The 15,188-nt window shown below is 37.5% G+C and overlaps 1 protein-coding gene across 1 annotated transcript; it reads right to left on the reverse strand.

The window, feature by feature from the left end:
• Window positions 1-8,796: 8,796 nt before the first annotated feature.
• LOC141435904 (uncharacterized) lies at window positions 8,797-12,171 on the reverse strand. Its single transcript, XM_074098742.1, has 4 exons — window positions 10,752-12,171; window positions 9,142-9,238; window positions 9,021-9,072; window positions 8,797-8,964 (listed from the first exon to the last, which is right to left on the reverse strand). The coding sequence occupies exons 1-4, from the start codon at window positions 11,644-11,646 to the stop codon at window positions 8,797-8,799; spliced, it is 1,212 nt and encodes a 403-aa protein (XP_073954843.1). The 5' UTR covers window positions 11,647-12,171.
• Window positions 12,172-15,188: the final 3,017 nt, after the last annotated feature.

A 15,188-nucleotide genomic window follows, 5' to 3' on the forward strand; every position in this document is an offset into this window, starting at 1 on the left:
CTCTGCCACTTGTAATTTGTAACATTGTCTCTGTCACTTGAAATTTGTAACTGGTAATTATGAGTGAATATCATTAAAGTTTTAAACATTATATTGTATTATGTATTTTTGTTATTACCATAATCTTTTTTTTTTCGTGTGCGTTTGAGTGTGCGTGTTGCGGCAGCCGCCGAGTCGCGTGCTCCTGAGAAGAACGGCTACGAAATAGCCCGAAACATGTCGAGCTAAACTCGGTTTAAAACGTGAGTTATCCGTTACAATATCATTTAATATTACCATAATCTGTTGCAAATTGCATCACCTGTTAAAGTCTATTCTTTAATTCTTTCTTCAGTAAAAGTTACATGGAGGAGATCGTTCTGAAGCGATAAAACATTTACATTATAAAACATTGGTTGTATGAATATCCATTCTTTTTTAAAATATATAATTTGCTCCACCGAATTTATACCGTAGTTTCATCAACACATACATTTCTTGAAGTCTAAAAAAACTTGTTTTCCATTGAATCGAACCAGAACTCTAGCTTCCCCTGAGAGTATGACACCATCTATCACAGATGCCATCGATTACTATTTCCATTCATTGTTCATATTACACAACGATACTACATATTCCAAGTTTACCTATCTCATAGATCAGTTGAATGCAGTTTGTCGAACAATGTCGATACATTCGTATTGTCTGACAAACTGAATTTCAAAATTATACAACGGAAACCGTCCAAGGAAAACAAATGATCTGTGTTTGTTGAATATCAAGCACATTGATATTTGCAAGAGTATGTAGTTTGCGGATATTGTCGTCTATGAATGCTTTTAAAATATTTAGGGGCTGTTTCACCATCCATTGATTAACCGACGATTAAATGTGAATCCGTCTCCGTCTATTCGAACAAAACAAATAGAGACGGCATCATACCTAACCGCCAGTTCACACTAATCAATGGATGGTGAAACAGCCCCTTATGGTAGGTACCTATTTAATTAACAACTCCTAAGATAAATATTTATTTGACTAATATAAAAAAAACAATTACAAAACTAAAACTTTTTATAAAATAAACTAAAATTACAAAGCAAAAATGGCGTCCAGATATTCTGCCACAGCATTGGCCCCTAGACACTGACAACCCTTTCCATAGGCACATTACCCGAAAACCATGTATGAACGAGTACAATATAAATGGCCAGTGCCAGATTTATGCAGGCTCGCATCGGATCAGTTTAACGAGCTTGCAGATAAGGGAGGTTATTCCTTTCATAACAAAACAAAGCCACGGCAAGAATATTGATAGCAGACTCGGCTAAGGGACGCCTTTTAAACGATTTAGCTGCCACGGTTCCCGTACTCCAGTGTTTGTTTGTTTCGCGATTTTTGCGAATGTTTTTTTTATGAATCAAATTAGCTTTTGCCTGCGGCTTCGCCCGCGTGGAATTGGTTATGACGCGCTGTCCCCTCGGGACTGTAATTTTTTTCCGGGATAAAAAGTAGCCTATGTCACTCTCTGGCCCATAAACTAACTCTATGCCAAAAATCACGTCGACCCGTCGCTCCGTTTCGACGTGAAAAACGGACAAAAATATACAAACACACAACTTTCGCATTTATAATATTAGTATTAGTATGGATTAGAAGATATAGGGTTTCGAAAAATTTACAATCTGATTCTCTGACTCTTTATGGGTCAGCCACGTATGGAAATAGAACAACACAAGAAGCCACACAAGAGAACGCTTTTGTTTTTCAAAAATTGTGACTACTTTTAAAAAACTCCAGTTTCATAATCGGTAATTTATATGAGTGTGCTTTATTAACATATTTTTTAATGGTATAGGGGGAAAACAAGCAAACGGATCGCCTGATGGTAAACGATTAAAGTCGCCCATGTACATCTGCAACACCAGAAGAGTCACAAGTGCGTTGCTGGCCTTTTAGGTAGGAGTACGCTCTTTTTTGAAAGCTTGAAGGTTATATCGGTTCGGAAATACCGCAGCAGTAGGCGAAAGTTCATTCCAGAGTTTTGATGTGCGAGGCAGGAAATTTCTGGAAAAACGCACAGTAGAAGACTGCCAACCATCTATATGGTGAGGATGGAAGTGTTGTCGCGTAGGGCGGTGGCGGAAGGACGCGGCAGGGATCAACCTGAATAACTCCTCGGAGCACTCCCCGTAGTACATGCGATAGAGGATGCACAGTGAAGCTATATCTCTACGCAGCGTCAAGGAGTCAAGTCGATCAGAAATTCTAGTCGCTCTCCGTTGTATGCGGTCCAGAGAGGGAGAAGCTGGTACTGGGGAGCCTGCCCACAGATGAGAGCAGTATTCCATACGTGGGCGAACCTGCACCTTATAATGCTGGAGGTGGTGGGCCGGAGTGAAATACTGTCTCGATCTGTTGAGCACGCCGAGCTTCTTCGAGGACATTATTTCAAAGTTCAACTTTGTTGACGTATTGACTTCAGGTACGAGATTTTTTTAAAGTAGTGACCAAATGCTGCTGCAACTTGCCAATGACAAAAGACTAAAAAGGGTTTGTGGTAAACATTATTGAAGATGGGAGAGCGGGTTGATGGTCCATCTTCCCACAATCGCTAACTATGTAGCTACTATACTAGGTGTAGCTTGTTTACTAAATAATGAATTATAATAATAAATAAAACTTTTCGTTTCGGTAAACACGTAGAAATTGGAATAAAAATAAAATTGTCCTACCACAGTAGGAGTAATAATGCAAAAATATAATTTATTATAAGAATCTACCGTTTCAAACCTACCATTTCTTGTAAGCTGTTATTTAAATTTCAAGTTAAAGAACTCTTCAGAATCGACAAAATTCTTTTACGATTAACAACATCGATTTTGAACTTGGTAAAGATACTTATTAGTTTGGATGGCAATGCAAGTAAAAACGACAAAAAGTTTAGTCAATAAAAAAATCATACTAAAAAATTAAGGTTTCCCAGCAAAATCACCATAAACTTTTGTTAGGTACAAGTTTCTCGTTGCTCGTTTGTTGGGTCAAATCTTGCAAGCTCATTTTGACCCCCTTCCAGTAGTTGGATTGACTTGGAATATGGTGTACATGTGGTACATTTGGTGTTGCAGGTGGTAGGACCTTGTGCAAGGTCCGCCCGGATTGCTACCACCATCTTGCTCGCTAATCCTGCCGTGAAACAGCAGTGCATGCACTGTTGCGTTTCGGCGTGGAGAGTAAGACAGCCTGTGAAATTACTGGCACTTGAGGTATCCCATCTTAGGCCTCTAGGTTGGCAACGCATCTGCAATACCCTTGGTGTTGCAGGTGTCTATGGGCGGTGGTGATCTTTTATCATCAGGAGACCCAGCTCATTTGCCATCCACTTGAATAAAAAGAAAATGTAAATTGGACGAAAATACTACTAGGTACAGCCAACAAAAAATACAGTCATAAAAAAGCTTGTGTTAAAAATGAAAATTTTAACAGTTACTTATTTAGTTGAAAGATAAGTTAAGATTTTTCTCTAATTAGAGAACTAAGAAATTAATTCCTACGTTAAAATCACAAAGGATTTATAAATAAATCCATATATGAAGTTGAGAAAGATTTGTTATACTCAAACCTCAATGAAGTCTTACTTCAATATTCTATTTGAATTTAAGCCATCAAAGCGCTGAAGCCCTTTAAACCACTCTAAGATATAATAACTTACTTCTTCCACTTAAGCTCGGTTTATCTTTATTAATTTCGGAAACTTAAACGTAGATTAAAATATCAAAGCATTAATTCTTTTCGATCATAGCAGAGGTTAATGACGCGTGAAACTTGTAAACTTCACTGGAGCGTGAACATGTTTGGTGCGAGTGATGACGTGTAAGCGAGTTGAATTTGCGCAGATAATACAATACAATACAATTACTCTTTATTGTACACCAGAAATAGTAAGCGATACAGAAAACAGGTACACAGAAAAAATAACAAGGAATGAATGATTGAGAATGTGATACAAAAACCGTTAGTATTCTAATAAAAAGCTACTTGACGAGAAAAATTGATGGTAAACTAAGTTAAAAAGCTAGCTGTGAAAATAAACAATTTTTTATTTTACCATCAATTCCAGCCTTTACGTCCCACAGCTGGCCCTCGGGCTCGTCTTAGTGATAGCTTTGGGCCGTAGCTCTCACACGGGCCCAGTGCGGATTAGGAACTTCACTTCACATAGTACCATTGATTTGCTTCGCCTTCGTCTTCACCGCGAAGCTTGTGGTAAATTTTGAACGTAATTTCGCACATGCATTTCGAAAAACGAGCCCAGATTTGAACACACGATCCTCTACTTGAGAGGCCATAGCTTGCCATGGCTTTACTTCACATTATACAAACAAGTTATTAAGTTAAATATAGTAACTTACTGTCAATTGTGCATTATTGTTTTTGGTCACAACTTCTGAGTTTTAATCGTGACAAACAACAACAGCTTATTATTATTATATTATTAATTTAGCCTATAATTGTGCCCCACTGCTGGGCAAGGTCTCCTCTTGACTTCCATATCTCCCTAGCCAGAGCTTTATTGGGCCAATATTAAACTTAGTTACCTAAGTATATAATAGAGTGGAATGCAAATACGCCTTAGCTTATCATCTTAGACCAAAACTTTTATTTTACGTGGTAGCTTTACCACCAAACCGAAGTTTCATTACAAAGCCGTACCTAAAGTGCGAGTTCTTTGGAACTGTTAAAGTCCATCTCTAAGATGTGGTTATTGGTTTTCATTTAAGTCGATCTGTTAATAGCAATTGAATTTAAATTTAATTTAATTTTCATCGAACTATTACTAAGTGAACAACATAGCAATAAAACAGCAACACAAGCATGTTTCCTTGTCCTAACTAATTTACATACTATACAATACAATACAATTGCTCTTTATTGAACACCTTAATATACTCGTACCTATAGTAAGCAGTACAGAGAAATAGAGGTAGAACATAGAGAACATTTCCAAGGTAAGCAATAGGCGATCTTTTCGTTTCTGAGTGATCTTTTATAGGCAAATTTTACAATAGAAAGAAGTAAGGAATAGATTTTAGCAGGTGCTTTAATTTACAGCAGATTCAAATATTATATAATAATGAAATTATTAATCAAAACTTTATTTTAAACTTTCAATGTTTGTATGTAAATCCATACTAATACTATACGTCGAAACAGAGCGACGGATTGACGTGATTTTTGCTATAGAGATAGTTTATGGGTCAGAGAGTAACAAAGGCTACATTTTTATGCCGGAAAAATGCATAGTTCCCGAGGGAACAGCGCGCGATAACCAAATTCCATGCGGGCGAAGCCGCCGGCAAAAGTTAGTAATTAATATGTCTTCAAATATTGCAAGTCGGTTTTCACCTACTTTTCGTGGCCAATATGGATTTGAATTTGGCATGATAATTCACGAACAGTTAACATAAAGTGCACTAAAAAAGCTTGTTTTGAAAATGGTATAGAAACACTAAAAAAAAGAAGAATATAATACCGCATAACTATTGATGAATCTAGATTTTTGTGCTAAATACTGATATCTATGAATACACGATAAACTAGATTACATTAAAAACCTTAAATAATCCTATTCAATATTTTCTATAAATGCGTAAAAGCACTCGATCGATCGTGACGAAATTTGATAACGATGCTGATAATTTGAGACCCTTAGAAGGACATAGACATATTTTAAGTATCTAATGTAACGCTGAGGTGTCTGTCATGTTGCATCTAAATAGATAAATAAGTAAAAATGATAGTTTAACATAGGGAAATTTTATTGTGCGAGTATAATATTTGATTGTGGTTGCACGATAAACGAATTCTTTGCAGACGAAATCGCGGGCAACAGCTAGTACTTGACAAATACCAGCAGACCACAGTATTCACAAAATACTATACTATACCTATACTATGATTCACAAAACAAAACCGAAATCGATACAAAACGTCTAAACACAGAATCTTACTGTACCTACAATGCGCGTGCCTCCGAAGACGCCAGTCAGATTATTGTATTGACGGATCTCACAGGGTGTAGAGGATATTACTGATAACGCGGAAGCATAATCCTTATCGAAGATTGACCTTCTGTCGACACAATGTCTGTCTGTTGTTATAACATGCCTGCTGTCATCGACATCTATGTATATAGACACTTATCTGATAGACTGCATATTTCTTACATCAAAACGGCGCACAGAATTTGTTCACAGCACGGATTTGTGAACCTTTCACTATAGTTTATTAACGTCCGTGACAGGGCTTGTGTCAAAATAATATTGATGATTGATGCGCCACGCGTCTTGTTCCAAACAGCCAGTCTAGTGCCGTAAGGTACACGGAATGTCAATGCCTGTTGTGATAAATGTACAAGTGGTTTGTGATTTCAAGAATGTTTTTTACCCGATTGTAGTGTTTATTGACTCTTGTAGTGTTTTTACTACCGGTTTGGAAAGGACATTACTGAAAAAAATATATCTAATGTTAAAAAGTCTACAGTCAAAATATCGAAAGATTAGGTTCGATATTTTGACCGTCGCGTCGATATTTTAACTATAGATATTTCAATTTTTGATATTCAGATACGTTTCCCGCAAGAGACTAGGCGGAATATAATTTTTTACAAGGAATTCATTACTTTACCAATAAAACGACTAAAATGAGTTGTTGTAAAAAAATAAAGAAGCTTTCGTCCAGGTAGGTACATGTTATAAAAACTTGTAAGAACAATGTTGATCTTTTTCTAACCTTCTTTGTCACTAAACCGTATTACCGAGTCAGTCAAAGCAAGGTTCCCGCAGTTTCCTCGAGAGTATATCAAATAATGTATGTATACGAGTATTTCAAAATTTAACACCTCAATATCTGTTCCCATATGAATTGGGTAGCGCACCTGTGTCCGTAATATATTTGTCTACTTACACTACTCCATCCAAATTTTCACAAAAAATATTGCGGCATGCAGAGTACTTAACTCCTTTTATTTTGGGTCCATCAATCCATTCCATTTGACAAGATTGATTGATTGAGTATCATAAAGATCGTTTTTAACCTAACTAACAAAAATTTGGAAAACCCCCGACTTTGTCACTTCAAAGTTCAATATCTCAAAACGGCTGAACCGATTTTGATGAAACATGTGTAAGAACCATGGCTAAAAAACCTGATTTCAAATAAAAAAAACGCATTCAAATCGGTCTACCCGTTTAAGAGCTACGGTGGCACAGACAGACACACAGATACACTTAGCGGTCAAACTTATAACACTCTTGTTGCGTCGGGGGTTAAAATAAGGTCAAAATACAATTAACTGTGGACTATAAACAATTACGTCTATGTAATAGATGTGGGTTCAAGCGGCTCCTATATCTCCACACTGTAAGAACACACACAAATCACACAAACCCAACTATCACTGTTCATGGAACATAAATTAAAAGTTTTTTGTCTTGAAAACTGGGTTTTATTAATTAATTCACAATTTTTTACAGAGCGTCGTGTGCTTGATGGTTGAGAGAAAAAGTAAGAGAGCGAGAACGAATGAATGATTCACAGAGTAAGGAAAATAGACAACATAGAGCTTTAAGCCATGTTCAGACTCTTGAACATATTCCCGGGAAGGGAAGTACTATTTAATTTACAATCAGTAGAAGCAACTACTTAACTATGCTTACAATATAACAGACCCTTTTTTACTTTAAGTATTTACACATTGTACTTACAAAATTGTAATTAGACATTGGTTGTCAATAACCACTAATGAACTGGTTTATCTTAGCTTAGGGTTATTTTTACTACATTATGGCAAGGCAAGTTATTTAAACTAATTTAGAATAAAGTTATATTATATGTTAGGTATATGTCGCTACATAGGTAAGACCTAAGACATGAAATAAAAATGTTAAGTGAGTATTATTTAAACTATTGGTATTTAGGTACATTGATGAGATCATTATTTAAGCGTCTTACATTAGTGGTAACATTAGAATACCTTGAATTGCACAATTTATTAATAATTTTAATTACTTATGTAGGTATTAAGATATTATCCAATAAGGTACAGCGCGACTTAGTCTATTGGTAATACACATAGTTTATTTATGGACCGGCGGGTTATACCCGTGGCGGTCTTCAACTCAGCGACCCTCACCTTCTGATCTTGTCCTCGAAATACCTTAATGACTCGAGCCATAGGCCATTGCAGGGGAGGCACATTGTCACCTTTGAGCAATACAAGGCTACCTTCTTCAATGTCTTGTAACGTTTTGTGCCATTTTGCCGACTATTTAGGTGAGAAAGGTATTGCTTGTGCCACGCATGCCAAAAATGCTGTTTAATTTGCGTACAGCGCCGCCAGAATTTGAGTCTATTAGAAGGAATTTCGGCGAGGTCTGCCTCAGGTATACAAGTGATTGGCCTGCCAATTAAAAAATGCCCCGGGGTTAGGGTTGACAGATCTGTGGGTCCCTCGACAATGGGTCAGTGGCCTCGAATTGAGGACACCTTCAATTTCTATCAAAATTGTATTTAACTCTTCGTACGTGAAATATTGGGCTCCAACGACCCTTTTAAAATGGTATTTGAAGCTTTTTACGGCCGATTCCCACAGGCCCCCGAATGTGGGGCTATAGCTGGGTATGAATTTAAAAACAATGCCCTTATCAGCAGCAACCTTGGCTACAGAATTTTGATGACAATCTTTTTTGTTAAGTAAATACAATTCGTGAAGCGTGTTATTTGCTCCCTTAAAGGATTGGCCATTGTCACAATGTATTACTTGTGGCACACCTCGCCTGGCAATGAACCTTTTAAGGCGGCCAGGAAAGTCTGAGTGGTCATGTCGGACACAAGCTCTAAATTGATGGCCTTTGTGGCAAAACAAACAAAGACTAACGTGTACCCTTTGGTGACAATGGACCTCCGCAGGCTCGACTGCTTGACCTGGAATGGACCACAGTAGTCCACTCCAACCTTGGAGAAGGGATGGCTCTCGTGACTCGATCAGAAGGCAGGGATCCCATGAGCTGGCTGGCACCTTGGGCCTTGAATCTGCAATGCGTCTTCAATGGTGTTAGCTCCAAACAAGCTGTCATCGACATACATACTTGTTCGGATCACCCTGGCAGCATTGGCATCGCTGCAGCATATCTTTCAGCAAGCTCCTGCAGACATTGTGTTGCGAGTAGCTGGAGTTCTTGAGCCCATAGGTGACCGTCTGTAATTGTAAAATCTTATTAGTTCCATCCTCATCGGTCCACAGTATGTTTTGCAATTTCCTAAAGGCGGGGTCTATATTGATAGCCCTATACATATGTTTAATGTCAGCCAATAGAACATACTTATGGGTCCTGAACAGCACTAAAATATTAAATAAATCATTTTGATATTAGGTCCATTAAGCAGCATGTCATTTAGACTGTTATGATTTGAGCTAGCTCTTGTATTGCCATGAAGACAACTCTCAAACGAGTAGTTTTCTTGTCATTCCTTATGACAGGATGATGAAGCATGAAGTAGCAGCTATGAATATTTTCTTTGTTTAAGTTGAGTATTTTGGCATGACCTAGTGCAACATACTCGTTAATGAAGTCAAAATAGCCCTGCTTCAACCCTTTGTCTTTTGCAAACCGTTTTTGTAAGCCTTGTAAGGACTTAGAGGCGACAAATATGTGCTACTAGATTAGCTTGATCAGGGGGGCATTGGAGGGCAGGGGGACTTGAAATTTGCCATTGACCAACTGTACCGATGCTCTGAATTCGGCTTCGCAGGAAACCTGCTTTGCTGTAACCTCCACTTTCGTTCCAGGACCATTTCAGTCTCCCAAAACTTTGAAGGAGGTGATCAACACTATCATCATTCTTAGAAATAATTGCATGCAAGGTTACAGGATGGCTGTTAAACTGTGGCTCATTACCTTGTATCTCACCCGACAATATTGAACCAAACTCAGTATCCATCACATATAAATCACTATTTTGAAGTTTGGTTTTGTTGGGCAACAATATTTTAAAAAATATGTCAGCTGAAAGCAAAAATGCAATTTCGCCCGGAGTGTCAAATTCATCATCTGCGAGCTTCGTGAACTCTGGTATGGTTACATTTTGCATGTTCACCTTGTGCTGAGGTAAGTTTGTTGTTATGTGGTCAACTATTGAGCAGGTCACTTGACATTTGAAGTCAGTTTGAAGTGACATGAAATTGACATTGACAGACTTGGAAGTAGATTTTGTTTGCTTGCCCAAGGCTGTGATGTTCAAAATATTATTGAAAGGTTTCAATTTTAAGGAATTGGCAAGTGCTGTTGTCACAAATGATACCTGACTGCCGCTGTCTACGAGCCCCTTGGCTATTGTGTATGATTTGCCATCCTGACTAAGAATTTTGGCCTTGATGGTGGGCAGTAGTACAGTGCTTGTGAAGCTATTGCTATGCATGGAAACCTTTGGTTCGTCTATACCATGTAATACAGAATTATGCATTTTGCTTTTGCATTGTTCACATTTGAAGTGAAATTGACACTTATTTTTGTGTGGATTTAAACATAATTTGCACAAGCTATTTGTTGACACAAATTCAGCCCTTTCCCCAATGGGCAAGGCTTGGAATTTGTCACATTTGAATAATTTGTGAGTCGAGGCATTGCAAAATTTACAAGACGGCCCTGGTGCCGCAGTTTTGCTTGCAAAATTTGTGACCTTAATTTTATTAAAATTTGAATGGCTCTTACCTTCACTCTGCTGGCTCACTTCGAAGCTACAGGCTCTTCTCTCCAAGAAGGTGAAGAAGTCCTCTAGTGTGGGCAGCTCCTTTGTGACACGCTCACTGTGGTATGCACGGCAAGTGTATTGGTCGACCTTCCTAAGCAAAATGGGCAAAAGTAACATGTCCCAATGTTTGGGGGATTGTCCTAATGTTTCCAGTGCAGCTAAGTGTTGACGAGAGTTTGACACTAGTTCTCGTAAATTGCTAGATGCACCCTTTGAAATTGTGGGAAAGTCGAGCAATGCCTGAACGTGGTTTGTTATTACTAGGAATTTATTGTCATACCGATTGCCAAGCAGTTCAAGGGATTTGGGGTATGAATCCCCGGTAATAGGTAGTCCTTCAATTAAGGACAGTGGTTCGCCTTTTAGAAATTTTCTTAGGTAAAATAATTTTTGGATAGGAGCTAACCTGGTGTTACTATCGATAATTGCGCTAAACAATTCTATAAAGGTATTGTATTTAGTGAAATCCTTGCCATCGAAGACTGGTATGTCCATATCCGGTAATTTTATTGCTGAAGACCCGCCACACGCCACCGGCTCTTGAGTATGGAGCAGCTTGCGTAAGTTCGCCGTAATTGCCAGGCATCTGTCCTCAAAGTCGTCATTGTTGAAGTCTGTGTCGGCGCTTTCTTCGTTGAGCAGGTGGAGTTGCAATGACAGTTCTTTGTGGCTCACTAAGACACCAGCCAGCTGCTGTAGGCGCGTGTTGATGGCTTCTTTGTCTAAAGATCCTTCTTGTTGGTTCCGTAAAAAGTTTTCCGCTTTTGTTAATGAGCCTTTGCACTGGGCTATCTGGGCTTTTAACCTTCTCTCGTCTGGGGAGATGGTTGCCGATTTAGTTTCTTCGTTTACCATCTTGAAAACAATAATCCGCTTGATTGTTTATTATGATCGAAGTTTTGTGGTTAAACCGGTGACAGATATGCCAATGTCAGTTGTCAATGTGACGGACGTCAATAGCAGACTTGAAAATGGAGCGAACGAACAAAACCGAGCGGTTATTCCGCTCTCCTTCGCACTCGTACTCTTACGAACAGCCTTCTCTGTCGTGACTGAACGTGAATGAAGATAGCCGACGAGTTGGCGGAATTCTCGGAATTTGAGAAAAAATATGGCGGCCGTTCGGTTTTGAATTCTTGGAACTGCACTTGAGAAAGTCTATGTATTGATGGATGAAATATGATGAATCGTATTGTTTTGACGACTGATTAATTTCATGCGCGTTTCCGATATTCCGTTCGCGTAGCCCGATGAGAGTTTGCCGGCACACGCGGTCACTGCACTGCACTGCACTTTGGCGAAATTGAGCGAAGTTTTTACGGGAACTATTATTATTGCTTTTGTTTCGGCACCATTATGTTCATGGGAACATAAATTAAAAGTTTTTTATCTTGAAACTGGGTTTTATTAATTAATTCACAATTTTTACAGAGCGTCGTGTGCTTGATGGTTGAGAGAAAAAGTAAGAGAGCGAGAACGAATGAATGATTCACAGAGTAAGGAAAATAGACAACATAGAGCTTTAAGCCATGTTCAGACTCTTGAACAATCACCACCACCACACTACACTGACACGTTTCTTAAAACTACCTAAAAAAAAATTTTTTTACTGTTAAGGCATGTTTTATAACATATGTTTGTGTGTTTGTTTGAGAAAAGTTCGCGGGTGAGTAAAGCAAATTGTTTAAAGTTCATTAAAAAATGCAAAATGCATCTACAATTTCATTTAATAAAAACAAAGGTTATAATTGGAATAAACCAACTGAAGACAATTCAATTTAACTCATATCAGTTATCGTTTAAGCTGTTTGCGACTTCATATACAACAATTTCAGGGTTCCGTAAGCTCTTGAATCTGCAAAACTTTATAAAGCTCTCGTGAATTCAGATTATAATAAACACACGTAATGTAACTTGTATACCTGCTTAAAGTTTGAAGCACGTTGCTGTTAGATAGAAGTGGAAACTCGTGTCTCCTTTTTGTGCTTATCTTTGTACTCTGTGTTGCCTCAATTTTGTCAATATCCCGTGGGAATTTTGTTTCAAAGGTAGTGCCAAGATTAAAGTGAATGATTACACCCACCTTACCTATAAATCCCTCCTTCGTTATGTATATTCTCCTTTTATTGTCATTCTGTGGCTGATTTATATCCTCTAAACAAAGACTATAGTTCTAACCAATAAATAACATGTTTTGTCTTTGTCGTAGTGTGACGTGCTCCTGCAACAGCGTTCGGCAGAAAAGGACTTATTTTTTATTTTTATTTTCAATTATTTTCTTGCTCCTGTCAAACTGTTGGCGTTCTGCAGATAAACCGCAATCCTGTCATCGTAACTGACACTGGCCAAGCCTTAAGACCGCCATTAAGGGGAATAATAACTCTTAAGCCAGTACCTAAAGTTACAGTGTTTTGTTGTACTCTTAACAATCACACGATAAACTTGGAGTAAGTGTTTTGATTTGTAATGTCATTGTTTATTGTAATCGGTCGGTAAGTCACTGACATAGCTGGAAAAATATGCAAGTTGAAGTGGCAATGGGCGGGCCATATCGCTCGAAGAACAGATAACCGTTGGTGAGAAAAGTTCTCAAGTGCGACCACGAACCGGAAGACGAGGCGTTGGCAAGGCCTCCTCAGGTGGACTGACGACATCGTGAGAGTTGCGGGAAACCGGTGGATGCAGGTAGCGAGTTGTCGTTCATTGTGGCGGTCTAAGGGGGCCTTTGTTCAGCAGTGGACGTCTTCCGGCTGATGGTGATGATGATTGTAAATCGGAATTTCTTCATTTTTAAACGTGTTTTGCTTGGAAAAGGCATAAAAAATTATGTCTCTGTGTCCACAATTAGTAGCATATTATTTGTAATTTATCCAAATTTAATTACAATCCGATGGATATTCCGGGTTTGTGGCCAATTAAAGAAGAAAACAGTTTTTTTGCGAATTTCTGAAAAGTAGATTTTTTTAGATACTACAGTGTTTTGTCATGACACGGCAGCACAGCTACAAGAAGAACTGATTACACAAAAGTAGGCTGATTGAAATGAATGAGTGAATATCAAAATCCCTCTTACGTGTTCTAGTGTGCTGACCTCAACTCTGGCTGGCACTACCTACATAATTATAGTGCAATAAAAATCAAAAAACCCGACTGCCTTAAAAATACTAAAAAGAAGAAAACAAAGTCTAGTGAGCTAGAACTTTGTTAAGTAGCTGACTTAAAGTTCAACAGTCGGGGCCCATTAGGTAAGAGATTTTAAGCGTCAAGATTTAAATGGGCCCCGACTGTTGAACTTTAAGTTAGCTACTTAACAAGGTTCTAGCCCACTAGGCTTGTTTTCTTCTTTTTAGTATTTTTTTAAGGCAGTCGGGTTTTTGCTTTTTTTAATTTAATGTTTTATTTCACACTTTTTTAATAGTACTGTGAAAATGGTAGATTTTAACTATTATAACCCATATAATATTTAGAATGGGCTAGTTATAATTACTTTCAATTGATACCCTACTCAAAAGATATGAATATTTTTTTTTTGAAAACTTAAAATTTGGCGCCAAGAATCCGCCATTTAGATTTTTTTCAAGAATTTCATGTACCCAGTGTCACTCGCGTCACCAAGATGAATCCAATGATCAAAATCGGTTCAGCCGTTGAGTAGTTACGAGAGGGCATAGGAATAGACATAGGTAACTACATACATACGCGTCAAACTATAACCCTCCTTCTTTCGCAGTTGGGGAAAAAATAACGTTAATCTTGTCAATAAATCATTGATAGTCTCCTACAGCCACCGTTTTTGTAGACGTTGGAATTCCATTTGGCTATTAAAATACTACAGGCTACATCATTTTACTTTATATCATAGTCAATTCTAAAAAATAGTATTCAAAATAAGTTTTATATAAAAAAGTATTGTAAATTTTTATGACTGCTGTTGACTGTACTTCAGTTTTCACCATTTTATTCACCATCAGATTATTGTATTGTCGCCGAGCTTCTATAAAGATACCAAAATTCAGCTAAATGATACCAAATCGAAAAACTAATACAATTTTTAACCACAATACAAACAAATTAAATATGATTGCAAGTAAAAAAAAAGGTATCAATAATTAAGCTATTTTTTGATTTGGACTGTTTTATTACTTATTTTTTTTAGTTTTTATATATTCAAATTACAACATAGGTACTTAGGTACACAATATATTATATCACTTACAGTATGTTTATACTAGTACAAGTTACCATGACTTATATGTATACTATTAATTCTAGCAACACCTTGTTTCATATTTCATTAAAACTATGAAAAAAAAACTTATATAGTAGAAACATACAATGTGCCTTTATAACATCGCATTAAATAGAAAATACTATACCATGACAAAAAATGCTGACAT

The sequence above is a fragment of the Choristoneura fumiferana genome, chromosome 15 (genome assembly GCF_025370935.1).
Source record: "Choristoneura fumiferana chromosome 15, NRCan_CFum_1, whole genome shotgun sequence".
In the NCBI taxonomy this organism is placed as follows: domain Eukaryota; kingdom Metazoa; phylum Arthropoda; class Insecta; order Lepidoptera; family Tortricidae; genus Choristoneura; species Choristoneura fumiferana.